The sequence below is a fragment of the Coregonus lavaretus genome, assembly GCF_964263955.1.
Source record: "Coregonus lavaretus genome assembly, chromosome: 1".
NCBI lineage: Eukaryota > Metazoa > Chordata > Actinopteri > Salmoniformes > Salmonidae > Coregonus > Coregonus lavaretus.
This window is the reverse complement of record NC_139988.1, coordinates 60,426,301-60,440,524: the sequence shown is the minus strand read 5'-3', so window position 1 is coordinate 60,440,524 and position 14,224 is coordinate 60,426,301. Positions and strand designations below refer to the sequence as shown.

At 41.9% G+C, this 14,224-nt stretch overlaps 1 protein-coding gene across 1 annotated transcript in view; it reads right to left on the bottom strand.

Annotated features, from left to right (window-relative positions):
• LOC311135992 (FHF complex subunit HOOK interacting protein 2A-like) overlaps nucleotides 1-14,224 on the bottom strand; it is a 42,545-nt gene that overhangs the window by 25,162 nt on the left and 3,159 nt on the right. Inside the window, exons 2-9 of the mRNA XM_084170038.1 lie at nucleotides 5,207-5,285; nucleotides 4,889-5,058; nucleotides 4,494-4,598; nucleotides 3,695-3,817; nucleotides 3,264-3,452; nucleotides 2,874-3,070; nucleotides 471-585; nucleotides 173-249 (exon numbers count right to left, since the gene is read on the bottom strand). Coding sequence (XP_084026164.1) covers nucleotides 173-249; nucleotides 471-585; nucleotides 2,874-3,070; nucleotides 3,264-3,452; nucleotides 3,695-3,817; nucleotides 4,494-4,598; nucleotides 4,889-5,058; nucleotides 5,207-5,285 — 1,055 coding nt within the window. The remainder of the gene's footprint in view (nucleotides 1-172; nucleotides 250-470; nucleotides 586-2,873; nucleotides 3,071-3,263; nucleotides 3,453-3,694; nucleotides 3,818-4,493; nucleotides 4,599-4,888; nucleotides 5,059-5,206; nucleotides 5,286-14,224) is intronic.

Below are 14,224 nucleotides of genomic sequence, written 5' to 3'. Positions count from 1 at the left end.
GATTATACCCACATCCCCATAACAATGTCTCATCACTGAAGGACATGTGTGTTGGCATATGACCAATTCTTCTTTCATTGTCAATCGATTCAGGGGCAGACATACACACAAACAAACAAACGAAGAGAGGCATCTATGAGTGTTCCCCTGATGATTCTGAATGGGGACTTACGTCTGCATCAGCTGGGGCTCCATGACCGTCACAAAGAACCTCTTTCTCACTGCTTTAGCCAACACTGCAGCTGCCGTCTGAGGGTACAAGACCAGAAAACATTTCATTACTCCCGAAGTCAGTTTGATATAAATCTCATGATAGAAAATGTATGTAATGTAAGTCTTTGTGAGTTTTTATGTATAGCTAATTGTATCATCTTCTGTCTTTGTGGTTCCCCAATTTTTTTTTAACTAAAATGTCAAGCCACTGTGTCTTCTATTTAAAGCATTTACCAGTCAATGGTGTTGCTCTTTACCTTCTGTGCCTCTTTGATGAGCTGGTCGCAGTAATCGAGCCAAGATAGGAAGGAGATGAGTGCTCGCTTCCCAGTGAAGATGGCAGCATCATCCTTCATGTTATACACATCCAGTCTGCAACAGAGACAATTTAAATATGATCCTTAATTGATCAAGATGCATATTAATTCTATAGTTGTCTTAACTCGGATAGAGATATTTGATATGTTTTAACTGAGCAATCATGGAATGTTTATATTCTGAACTGAGGCTAGTGTTTGGCTATAGGTTTCTCTCAGGGGGGGCTTTTAGCCTGATGGGGTCTAAAGTAGCTTGTTAAGTATCCAGGGCAACCAAACATTGATAAATCATTACACTGAATTGATAAATCAATTCTTCCTTGGCAGACCATTTACTAGTACAAATTTAGAGAGTATATTGTGCACTACGTTACACCAGGTCTATGGCAGGGGTTCTCAAAGTGGGGTTCTGATGTACTGCAGGGGGACGGTAGCCAGATCGAAAAAGAATATGTATAAAAAAAAAAAGATATACAGTACCAGTCAAAAGTTTGCACACACGTACTCATTCCAGGGTTTTTCTTTATTTTTACTATTTTCTACATTGTAGAATAATACTGAAGGCATCAAAACTATGAAATAACACATATGGAATCACGTAGTAACCAAAAAAAAGTGTTGAACAAATTAAAATATATTTCATATTTGCGATTCTTCAAAGTAGCCACCCTTTTGCCTTGATGACAGCTTTGCACACTCTTGGCATTCTCTCAACCAGCTTCATGAGATAGTCACCTGGAATGCATTTCAATTAACAGGTGTGCCTTGTTAAAAGTTAATTTGTGGAATTTCTTTCCTTCTTAATGCGTTTGAGCCAATCAGTTGTGTTGTGACAAGGTAGGGGTGGTATACAGAAGAGAGCCCTATTTGGTAAAAGACCAAGTCCATATTATGGCAAGAACAGCTCAAATAAGCAAAAAGAAAAGACAGTCCATCATTACTTTAAGACATGAAGGTCAGTCAATCTGGAATATTTCAAGAACTTTGAAAGTTTCAACTGCAGTCGCAAAAACCATCAAGCGCTATGATGAAACTGGCTCTCATGAGGACCGCCACAGGAAAGGAAGTCCCAGAGTTACCTCTGCTGCAGAGGATAAGTTCATTTGAGTTACCAGCCATTGAAATTTCAGCCCAAATAAATGCTTCACAGAGTTCAAGTAACAGACACAACTGTTCAGAGGAGACCGCATGAAATCAGGCCTTCATGGTCGAATTGCTGCAAAGAAACCACTACTAAAGGACACCAATAATAAGAAGAGACTTGCTTGGGCCAAGAAACACGAGCAATGGACATTAGACCGGTAGAAATCTGTCCTTTGGTCTGATGAGTCCAAATTTGAGATTTTTGGTTGCAACCGCCGTGTCTTTGTGAGACGCAGAGTAGGTGAACGGATGATCTCCGCATGTGTGGTTCCCACCGTGAAGCATGGAGGAGGAGGTGTGATAGTGTGGGGGTGCATTACTGGTGACACTGTGGGTGATTTATTTAGAATTCAAGGCACACTTAACCAGCATGGCTACCACAGCACCCTGTAGCGATACACCATTCCATCTGGTTTGCGCTTAGTGGGACTATCATTTGTTTTTCAACAGGACAATGACCCAAAACACACCTCCAGGCTGTGTAAGGGCTATTTGACCAAGAAGGAGAGTGATGGAGTGCTGCATCAGATGACCTGACCTCCACAATCATCCGACCTCAACCCAATTGAGATGGTTTGGGATGAGTTGGACCGCAGAGTGAAGGAAAAGCAGCCAACAAGTGCTCAGCATATGTGGAAACTCCTTCAAGACTGTTGGAAAAGCATTCCAGGTGAAGCTGGTTGAGAGAATGCCAAGAGTGTGCAAAAGCTGTCATCAAGGCAAAGGGTGGCTACTTTGAAGAATCTAAAATATAAAAAATATATTTAGATTTGTTTAACCATTTTTTGGTTACTACATGATTCCATATGTGTTATTTCATAGTTTTGATTTCTTCACTATTATTCTACAATGTAGAAAATAGTAAAAATAAAGAAAAACCCTGGAATGAGTAGGTGTGTCCAAACATTTGACTGGTACTGTATATATACACACACACACATTTAATTGTTTTAATGCAATATTACTAACAGCAACAGATTAAACATTTGGTTAGACATTTGGCCCATGCTTCGGCTCAGAATTTTCGTTTTGAGTATCTGACGCAATTATGTGAGGTTTTAGTTGTGGGTTTCCATTAATAATGGGCCCTGATCAAAAGTAGTGCAATATATAGGGTGCCATTTGGGACACAGATGTAGCACTACAGACAGATCTCTGACAGAGCAGAGGTAGCTTGAAGAGTGGACAATGAAGCCTCACCCCCAGTTGACAGACTCCACTGTCTCAATGTCCAGCGGATCAATGGACGTGGGGAGAGCCTTGTAGAAGGCTGACAGTCTGTCAGTAAGGAGCTCACAGAGCTCGGTGTTCTCCATCAGACACTTGGCCGCGGCCGGCTCAGGCAGACTGACCAGCAGCATGAGGCCCTCGCAAGCCTTCACCACTATCCTGCCATCCTGAGAGACAGAGAGAGAGAGGGAGGGAAAGAGAAAAGCATGAATATAAATGTTACTCAAACACAGTTAAATCTACATTAAAAACACAACTTAGCCTATTCCCACTGCAACCTCATATCAAAACAGACTATATTCCACTTCAGTGTGGTATGAGTAACCTGGTCCCAGATCTGTGGTATGAGCAGGTACTGACCGGGCTCTTGGTGAGGTTCAGGAGAGACCTGACTATGTTGTAGTTGTTGATGTTGTTGGACTGGTCAGCAGCAGCGTTGGGCTCATCAGGTGGTTCAGCTGCCTGGGGCTGACCTGTGTCTGGTGAAGCCAAATCCTCTCTGACCCCCTTTGCACCGGGACTCTTTGGGTCAGGACTCTTCACTTTATTCTGTGAACCAGGAGAAACAAGAAAAAAAACTGTTGAAGGATTAACACTGTGTGACATCAGTTCAGCTTTCTCTCAAGTCTTCTTACTGAAACCTCCTGGGTCGTGTTCATTAGAGCACACTGTAACAAAATATTTTGCAACAGATAGTACCTCTATTTAACTCCATTTCAGAGCATTTGGTGACTAATGAACACAACCCTGCTGTCTCTGTAAAGGTAGCATCTTATGGACATCATACGTACCTCCAGGAAGAAGTTAACAAGGTAGGGGTCCTGCTTCAGTTTGGCACAGACGATACAGAGGAACTGGATCTCCTCGTTCTCCGTGGGAGCAGCCAGGATCTCTCCACACAGACGGATTAGTTTCTGAGGAGACAACCAGGGAGAAACGTTGCTTCACACTGAAACAGTGTACAAATACCATTTAAATGGTAAACAAATACCATTTAAAATGTTTAAAAATTACAGACCTCTACATGCTTTGTAAGTAGGAAAACCTGCAAAATCGGCAGTGTATGAAATACTTGTTCTCCCAACTGTACATTTTGAGAAAACCGATTTTTGGGATGTCTCATGGTCTGACAAACACCGCTCTAGCTCTGCCACCCCTCCGACACTGGCAGATGCGCGAGAGAGAGAGAGAGAGAGAGAGAGAGAGAGAGAGAGAGAGAGAGAGAGAGAGAGAGAGAGAGAGAGAGAGAGAGAGAGAGAGGACATTTTTGCGCTGCTTTGGTGGAATTCTCCGCTCTGTTTAGCCTACATTCCTCTCTTGCGTTACGTATAACATTTATTGCTATAGCAAATTGGAATATGCAAATTACTCGGCTTGTCACTCGTGTGCTGCCCTGCTGTGCGCTGCCCGACTCCCCTTTACTGCGCGACTCCAGTCAAGATCAAATGGGCTAAACCACCGTCTGCCATATCAAGATGTCGTCACCATCGACGATGGCTGTCAATCATTGTCGATAGACTACGCTATCATAATATCGCCCAACCCTAGTAAACATATCTACATGTTAGATGAGAACTTCTGGGATCTCACCAGTACAGGTCTATGGACATTGATGTGTGGCAGAAGAGGCTGGCGAATGCGTCCTAGCAGCTTGGTGTAGAAACTCAGAACCTGTTGCTTCATTCCCGGAGGACACTGATGGAGACAAAACAACACCACTAGATTAAGATGAGGAAACATTGTAGTACTTTTCATACTTGATCTGGTATTTCTTACATGGTTTGTTATAGGCTAACTATCCAACAGAGCGCAGTGAGGTATTTTACTATTTTCACACTTCTGAGCCAAGTCTTGCTGTACTGTGCTGGCCTGGTTACGCATCCACTAAAGTTGCTGAACAGGACAATGTAAAAATAAAATATCTGAGCCAGCAGAGTGTAGTTTGAGTTGGCTTGATAGTGTGAAAATGGCATTGTTCCCCTTACATCTGCCTTGCCCAGAGTGTAGAGGGTCTCTAGGATCTTGTGGTGCAGCAGGTACTCCATGCAGGGCCCAGTCTCTCCAGACTCTCTCTCTGACTCCTCCTGTGTCAGGATGTCCAGCATTTGCTCCAGATGGGACGGGATGTTGGTGTCTGTCACGGGGGCTTTGTCATCTGACAAGGAAGAAATAAACAAACAAACATTGCTTTCGCTGCACATTGTCGTTACAGGTAATATATCATTAATAACATAGCTATACTAGATCTCTTTTTATAGTGATTTGAAACTCATACTGGATTTCTATTAAGTGCTGTTTATTACCCGATGTCTCTATGTAGTAATGTGTGATGGCTTTCCAGTGATACACAAAGTCCTCTTGCAAGGGCAGTGAAGGTGCAAGCTGAAACGGAGAGAGAGATTCAATCAAAACCATGTTTACCACACAAGATTGAGATATGAGGATGGGATAAGTCCAGTGTTTGCTTAATTAGTTTAGAGATCTCTACTATAGGCCTATCCCATTCATATACACAAACTACCTTTAGCGCCTATTGACGATAGTATTTTCTGGCCGGGGGAGTTTTGTTAAGAGCCCCGACGCTCATTCTGGACGTTAAAATGCATCGCAATAAATCATTTAAAAAAAACTAAAGGTTAAATTACTACACACCTATACAGGGTTAGGGTTCGCACACTGCCATATTTCCTTGTTACTGCGCTTGTTTATGGAAAACAGACAGAAGACAGTCGTAGCTGTGCTAATTACGCCCTAGCTATCTGTGTCTCCGAACACCTGTGTGTAAACGGAAGACGGACGCCACAAACGTGTTGTCACTGAAAAATACTGTCGCTGCAACTGTGTTAAAACTGGTTATCACAGTGTACAGTAGGTGTATATTTAGCATGTCAAATTATTTTCATGTGATATGAAAGTAGAGGGCTTTATGTTTTTAGAATCGTATCCCACTTGAGAATCGAGTTTGTGTAAAGCAAGCACTCTCGTCCAGGCAAGATGCACAAACATGTAATCTGCTTGAGCAGATGTTTTCACTTTCTCTGCACACTGGACATGTAGGCCTACTCCTTGTAGCCCCCAAATGTAGTGTCTTAAAAACCGTAGAAATCACTTTTCTATCAAGCTACAGATTGTTACACCCAATAATGTGATTTAAGCAAAGATTTCTGGTATCCATTACTGGCAGTTACATGATAGGTACTAGGGATGTGCATCTCTCCTTTCATGAACGATTTGATACGCATCTAGATACAAGGGGTCCGTTACAGGAATGATACGCTTAGTTTGAAACGTTTCGGTTTGATTAAGGGAACAAATTGATGCGATTCGGTTTGTTGCGAAAACATTTTTTGCATGAACACATTCAATTTCCATTTTTGATTAATATCTGCTGCTGATGGGAGCTCAGGAGCTGGGCCTATGAGCTGGATCTGTCTGAGATTACTTCTCTAAGCTGAGTGGCCCTCAGTGTGTGTGTGTGTGCCAATGTCAATGTTGTGTGTAGGTACCTGAGCTTAGCCATAGGGCAGACTGAGCGTCTACCATCCCACTATCAGATTAGGGGTGGGGCAATTTAGTTTCAAGGTCACGTGTACAAGTCACATGCCTTTATTGCAAGCTCTAAACCCAACAATGCAGTAATCAATATCAATGTAGTACTAAAAATAACATAAGGTAGAACAAAAACACACTAAAAATGTAAATAAAAAATAAGAAGAACAGGATTAGTAACCTATATACAGGGTCATTTCCAATACCATATTTACAATGTGCAGGGATACTGGAGTGATAGAGGTAGATATGTACAGTGAGGGAAAAAAGTATTTGATCCCCTGCTGATTTTGTACGTTTGCCCACTGACAAAGAAATGATCAGTCTATAATTTTATTGGTAGGTTTATTTGAACAGTGAGAGACAGAATAACAACAAAAAAATCCAGAAAAACGCATGTCAAAAATGTTATAAATTGATTTGCATTTTAATGAGGGAAATAAGTATTTGACCCCTCTGCAAAACATGACTTAGTACTTGGTGGCAAAACCCTTGTTGGCAATCACAGAGGTCAGACGTTTCTTGTAGTTGGCCACCAGGGTTGCCCACATCTCAGGAGGGATTTTGTACCACTCCTCTTTGCAGATCTTCTCCAAGTCATTAAGGTTTCGAGGCTGACGTTTGGCAACTCGAACAGGCCCTTAATGTGCTTCTTCTTGAGCCACTCCTTTGTTGCCTTGGTCTGATGAAACCAAGATTGAACTCTTTGGCCTGAATGCCAAGCGTCACTTCTGGAGGAAACCTGGCACCATCCCTACAGTGAAGCATGGTGGTGGCAGCATCGTGCTGTGGGGATGTTTTTCAGCGGCAGGGACTGGGAGACTAGTTCGGTCGAGGGAAAGCTGAATGGAGCAAAGTACAGAGAGATCCTTGATGAAAACCTTCTCCAGAGCGCTCAGACTGGGGTGAAGGTTCACCTTCCAATAGGACAACGACTCTAAGCACACAGCCAAGACAACACAGGAGTGGCTTCGGGACAAGTCTCTGAATGTCCTTGAGTGGCCCAGCCAGAGCTCGGACTTGAACCTGATCGAACATATCTGGAGAGACATGAAAATAGCTGTGCAGCGACGCTCCCCATCCAACCTGATAGAGCTTGAGAGGATCTGCAGAGAAGAATGGGAGAAACTCACCAAATACAGGTGTGCCAAGCTTGTAGCGTCATACCCAAGAAGACTTGAGGCTGTTATCACTGCCAAAGGTGCTTCAACAAAGTACTGGGTAAAGGTTCTGAATACTTATGTAAATGCTATATTTGCTTTGTCATTATGGGGTATTGTGTGTAGATTGATGTGGGGGGAAAACTATTGAATCAATTTTAGAATAAGGCTGTAACGTAAAAAAATGTGGAAAAAGTTAAGGGGTCTGAATACTTTCCGAATGCAATGTATGATGATTGTATGTATGCGAGTGTGTGTGTGTGTAGAGTCAGTATAAATGTGTGTGCATGTTTTGTGTGATTAAGTGTGTGTGTGTGTGTGTGTGTGTGTGTGTGTGTGCTGTCGAGCCTTCTTCACGACTGTGCGCATGTACACAATTAAGTAAATGTAGGCCCCGTGTAGCTCAGTTGGTAGAGCATGGCGCTTGCAACGCCAATGTTGTGGTTTCGTTTCCCACGGGGGGCCAGTATGAAAATGTATGCACTCACTAACTGTAAGTCGCTCTGGATAAGAGCGTCTGCTAAATGACTAAAATGTCAAATGTATGCTTTTTGTCCCCCTACTTACCCACTAAGCAGGTAGCTTAGTGGGTAAGAGCGTTGTGCCAGTAACCGAAAGGTCGCTGGTTCTAATCCCCGAGCCGACTATGTGAAAAATCTGTCGATGTGCCCTTAAGCAAGGCACTTAACCCTAATTGCTCCTGTAAGTCGCTCTGGATAAGAGCGTCTGCTAAATGACGTTAATGTAATGTAATGTTATCTGAAATCACCATCACCCACTGATTAACTTGTTATTATTGCAGATTTTTTAAAAAATGTGAGCTAGTACATGACAATATTTATCTTCAGAAATCATAATGGCATTTAGCCAATTAATATAATGCAGCTTTGGATTTTACCCCATCTCAAAAGTGAATGGTTAAGACCGTTTGGAATTTTACTGAGAGTTTATCCCGCACCGACCCTGAATGTGACCATGCTAAGCTCCAAAAATGTATTGCTGTCCTTTATGAAATTACCCTGTTCAACTATTTCTTATGGTGAACCTGAACAATCTAAATAAAATCTGAATGACTGAACCCCAATCAGCGGATGGGAGTTGCGTCCACTCTGGTAGGCTACACAACTCCCGGTAAAACACAATTTTCTACAGCGCAATTGGTAACTAGTTGAGTTACAAACAAAATACATTGCTTGTCAGTCAACTAATACAGCCTATGATTTGACATAGTGAAAGCCATTTTACAAGCATCTGAAAGTTGAAGGTGCCGCGCAGATGTACAAAATGGCATAGTGTTTATGAACTGATACGCAAAATGACGCCGGATTAAAAACTTAGAATTTTTCAATTTAAATTATTATATAAAATTCTTGCTACCAATATGGGGGATACAATCTTCCCAGCTCTGCAGATTTTGCTGTGAAGAGACAGAATCATTAGATCATTTGTTTTGGTACTGTCCATTTGTAGCCTGTTTTTGGACACAGGTCCAGGAATGGCTAAAGGATTGCAATATTTACCTGGAGCTAACCCTGCAGATAGCACTACTGGGTGATCTGAAAAGTCATAGTCAATCAATCAATAAAATAATAATACTTTTAGCAAAAATGTTTATTTTCAATTTACAATCTGTAGAAACAATGAGAATAGAAAGGTTCAGAACTTTTGTAAAACATCACAGTACTGTTGAAAAATATATAGCAAATAGAAATCCAATATGGATCGTGTTAAGCGATAGATGGGTGGTGTTGAATGAAGTTGAAGGATGGGACTAATAACAACTAACAACAACTAATAACAACAAGATAACTAATAATGTAAAGCATACTGTGTCCATAGTAAGTATATAGGTTTCAGGTTGAGAGCTTTTGTGAAAGAGCACAGTTAGAAAGATATTGCATATAGAAGCAAACCGGATGGACATCATGAAAATGATCAGAGAGGTTGAGGGTAGAGGAAGTTCAGGAGTAAAAACAACAAAATAGAATTATTGTAAAATTGACTGTTTCCATAAAATGTATATAGTATGTATAAGCTGGAAGTAGAGGCCTAAGCATTGTTGTTCACTAGTTTACTCCAATTAGGGAAGGGGTGGTGGGGTTGGAAAGTAATAAAGAGAAATTTTAAAGGATATATATATATATTTTATACAGCTTTATTTATATATACAGCTCTGGAAAAAATTAAGAGACCACTGCATAAATATAAGTTTATCTGGTTTTACTATTTATAGGTATGTGTTTGGGTGAAATTAACATTTTTGTTTCATTCTATAAACTACTGACAACATTTCTCCCAAATTCCAAATAAAAATATTGTCATTTAGAGCATTTATTTGCAGAAAATGACAACTGGTCAAAATAACAAAAAGATGCAGTGTTGTCAGACCTCGAATAATGCAAAGAAAATAAGTTCATGTTCATTTTTAAACAACACAATAGTAATGTTTTAACTTAGGAAGAGTTCAGAAATCAATATTTGGTGGAAAAACCCTGATTTTAAATCACAGCTTTCATGCGTCTTGGCATGCTCTCCACCAGTCTTTCACATTGATGTTGGGTGACTTTATGCCACTCCTGGTGCAAAAATTCAAGCAGCTCGGCTTTGTTTGATGGCTTGTGACCATCCATCTTCCTCTTGATCACCTACCATAAGTTTTCAATGGGGTTCAGGTCTGGAGATTGGGCTGGCCATGACAGGGTCTTGATCTGGTGGTCCTCCATCCACACCTTGAATGACCTGACTGTGTGGCATGGTGCATTGTCCTGCTGGAAAAACCAATCCTCAGTGTTGGGGAACAATGTCAGAGCAAAAGGAAGCAAGTTTTCTTCCAGGACAACCTTGTACGTGGCTTGATTCATGCGTCCTTCACAAAGACAAATCTGCCCGATTCCAGCCTTGCTGAAGCACCCCCAGATCATCACCGATCCTCCACCAAATTTCACAGTGGGTGCGAGACACTGTGGCCTCTCCAGGTCTCTGTCTAACCATTAGACAACCAGGTGTTGGGCAAAACTGAAAATTTGACTAATCAGAGAAGATGACCTTACTCCAGTCCTCAACGGTCCAATCCTTATGGTCTTTTGCAAACCTCAGCCTGGCTCTTCTTTGCTTCTCATTGATGAAGGGCTATTTTCTAGCTTTGTACGACTTCAGCCCTGCCCCTAGGAGCCTGTTTCGAACCGTCCTCGCCGTGCACTTCACCCCAGCTGCCGTTTGCCATTCTTTTTGTATGTCACTTGATGTCATCCTACGGTTGTTGAGTGACATTCGAATGAGTTGGCGGTCATCACGGTCAGTAGAGTGTTGTTTTCGCCCTCTGCCGGTCTGTAGCTTTGTTGTCCCCAATGTCTTCTGCTTGACCTTGTTCTTATGAACCGCCGTCTTTGAAAGTTTAAGGATGGAAGCAACCTGACGCTCACTGTATCCCTCTGCCAGTAAAGCCAGAATTGAACCCTTCTTTTCCTCACTCAAAACTTTCCTTTTCAACTCTTTTGGCATGGTCAATAGTTATTTTTTGATTAATATTACTTTTGAGGTACTATTTGCCCTGTTTTTGCCATCCAGCTGGTCCTATTGCAAGAGGATAGTGATGACCACAGCAGTGGTTTTTATACTTTTCCTCGTTAAATAAGATTTGGTTTAGGTGATCACCTAATCAGTACCTAATTCAGTAGAATAAGGTGTGCCTATGTTGGAATTCAACAGACACTGGAATGGATTGGCTGTCATACATGCAGAGATGCTGATTTAAGAAAAATGTGCAGTGGTCTCTTAATTTTTTCCAGAGATATATATATATATATTTGCGAGAAAAAAAACATATGGGGGATTGGAAGTGATGCAGACAATTACATTGATGGAAGTTACAATCTATCTGCAATATTAAAGCTGATCTACCCCCTAGAAAAAAAGAAGAAAAAAAGCCTATCATTTGACATAGTGAAAGCCATTTTACAAGCATATGAAAGGTGAAGGTGCCGCGCAGATGTACAAAATGCGAATAGCGTTTTGAGTGCATCACTTTTCTCCGTGCTGCTGTGCTGTTTGTTGCTACTTGCCTACCTGCCAAACTTTACGGTTTAAAACCGTTCTACTTTTTACATTTAAACTTTTTCAACCCCAAAAGCTTTATCTGAACATGGTTCTACAGGACCTCCACCAGCCGAAGCTAAGTAGTAACATTAACACTATGCCATCTAATTGCAGTCGCTGTACTCATAAAATACAGGAAAACTATCGCCTTATGGTGAGGATAGCCATGCTGCAAGCCCAGCTTCAGACGCAATCGTTAAGCAAGGGCAATTTAAGTGTAGGAAAGGATGAAACAGCATCTGTGCCACCAGTAAGTACAGATAGTAGTATAAGTCCCCCCGCACAGTCCCCGCAGCCGGACAATTTTCTCAAGGCTTCTGGAAAGAAACTTTCAACCTGTTCTCCACATTAAGCAACAAGTCGGAGTCAGAGGCCGAGCCTTCTCAGGTCTCTCCTCCACCCGTTATGGGGTCTGAGCCACCAAAGCCTTCCACCATTTGCTCTGACAAATTGAAAACCCTAGTCATTGGCGACTACATTACCCCCAATATTAGACTTAAAAAGAAACATCCAGCGATCATACACTGTTTACCAGGTGGGCAGGGCTACCGACATAAAGGCTAATCTGAAGGTGGTGCTGGCTAAGGAAAAACTGGGGAGTGTAGAGAGTATAGGGATATTGTTATCCACGTCGGCACCAACAATGTTAGGATGAAACAGTCAGAGGTCACCAAGAGCAACATAGCTTCAGCTTGTAAATTAGCTAGAAAGATGTGTCGGCATCGAGTAATTGTCTCTGGCCCCCTCCCAGTTAGGGGGAGTGATGAGCTTCTTCACCTGCGGGATCGTCTGAGACCAGCCACCCAGATGGCTTGCACAACCAAATAATTTCTGCACAAACTGTCAGAAACTGTCTCAGGGAAGCTCATTTGCGTGCTCGTTGTCCTCATCAGGGTCTTGACTCGACTGCAGTTTGGCTTCGTAACTGACTTCAATGGGCAACTGCTCACCTTCGATGGCCACTGGCACGCTGGAGAACTGTGCTCTTCACGGATGAATCCCGGTTTCAACTGTACCGGGCAGATGGCAGATGTGACGGTGAACGGTTTGCTGATGTCAACGTTGTGAACAGAGTGCCCCATGGTGGCGGTGGGGTTATGGTATGGGCAGGCATAAGCTACGGACAACTAACACAATTGCATTTTATCTACGGCAATTTGAATGCACAGAGATACCGTGATGAGATCCTGAGGCCCATTGTCATGCTGTTCATCCGCCGCAACCACCTCATGTTTCAGCATGATAATGCACAGCCCCATGTTGCAAGGATCTGTACACAATTACTGAAAGTTGAAAATGTCTCAGTTCTTCCATGGCCTGCACACTCAGACATGTCACCCATTGAGCATGTTTGGAATGCTCTGGATCGACGTGTATGACTGCATGTTCCAGTTCCCGCCAATATCCAGCAAATTCGCACAGCCATTGAAGAGGAGTGGGACAATATTCCACGGGCAACAATCAACAGCCTGATCAACTCTATGCATAGGAGATGTGTCGCACTGCATGAGGCAAATGGTGGTCACACCAGATACTGACTGGTTTTCTGATCCACGCCCCTACCTTTTTTTTAAAGATCTGTGACCAACAGATGCATATCTGTATTCCCAGTCATGTGAAATCCATAGATTAGGGCCTAATTAATGTATTTCAATTGACTAATTTCCTTATATGGACTGTAATCTTTGAAATTGTTGCGTTCATATTTTTGTTCAGTGTAGTTAACTAGCGAGATATCCAATTCAAAACCTTTTGTGTGGTTTGGCTGGTTATCTAGTTAGTCTGTTGTATATCATTATTTTAACTGCTGCGCAAATGTCTCTCTCCCCTGCCTTCTTTCGCGCTCTCCTCTGGCAACAGCCCACTGGCACACGCAGGTGATGCACACACCATTACTTTACCAGGATTTGTATTGCTGACCAACAATTAGCTATAACTGGACAAATAACTTAACTAACTAGAAACGAATATCAACAAATGTGCACACGCGGCTCGCTTTGATCTAAAAAAATGCACCTCGTGACTGCATGATTGAAAGACCACTCGTGCCTGTCAATGCAGGCCTACAATAATTATACTCCGATGCGCTCTGCAGAGATTGGGAGGACAGTGTGCAACACATTGCATCTGATCCAATTCTGATCGGAGTAGCCTAATTGTATGATAGTGATGTTTTGGGGTGATTTCTTTTTACTTGTCCATTCGGACAACTTAAATCTATATTCTTCTTGTCTGACATTTATTTTTTTTACTTGCCCCGGGCAAGCGGACAAGCATTAACCTCTTAAAGATCAGACCATTCTTTTCAATTTCCGCCTAAAATGACATACCCAAATCTAACTGCCTGTAGCTCAGGACCTGAAGCAAGGATATGCTTATTCTTGATACCATTTGAAAGGAAACACTTTGAAGTTTGTGGAAATGTGAAATTAATGTAGTTGAACATAACAATAGATCTAGTAAAAGATAAAACAAAATAACATACATTTTCTATTTTTATTTGACATGAAAATGAAA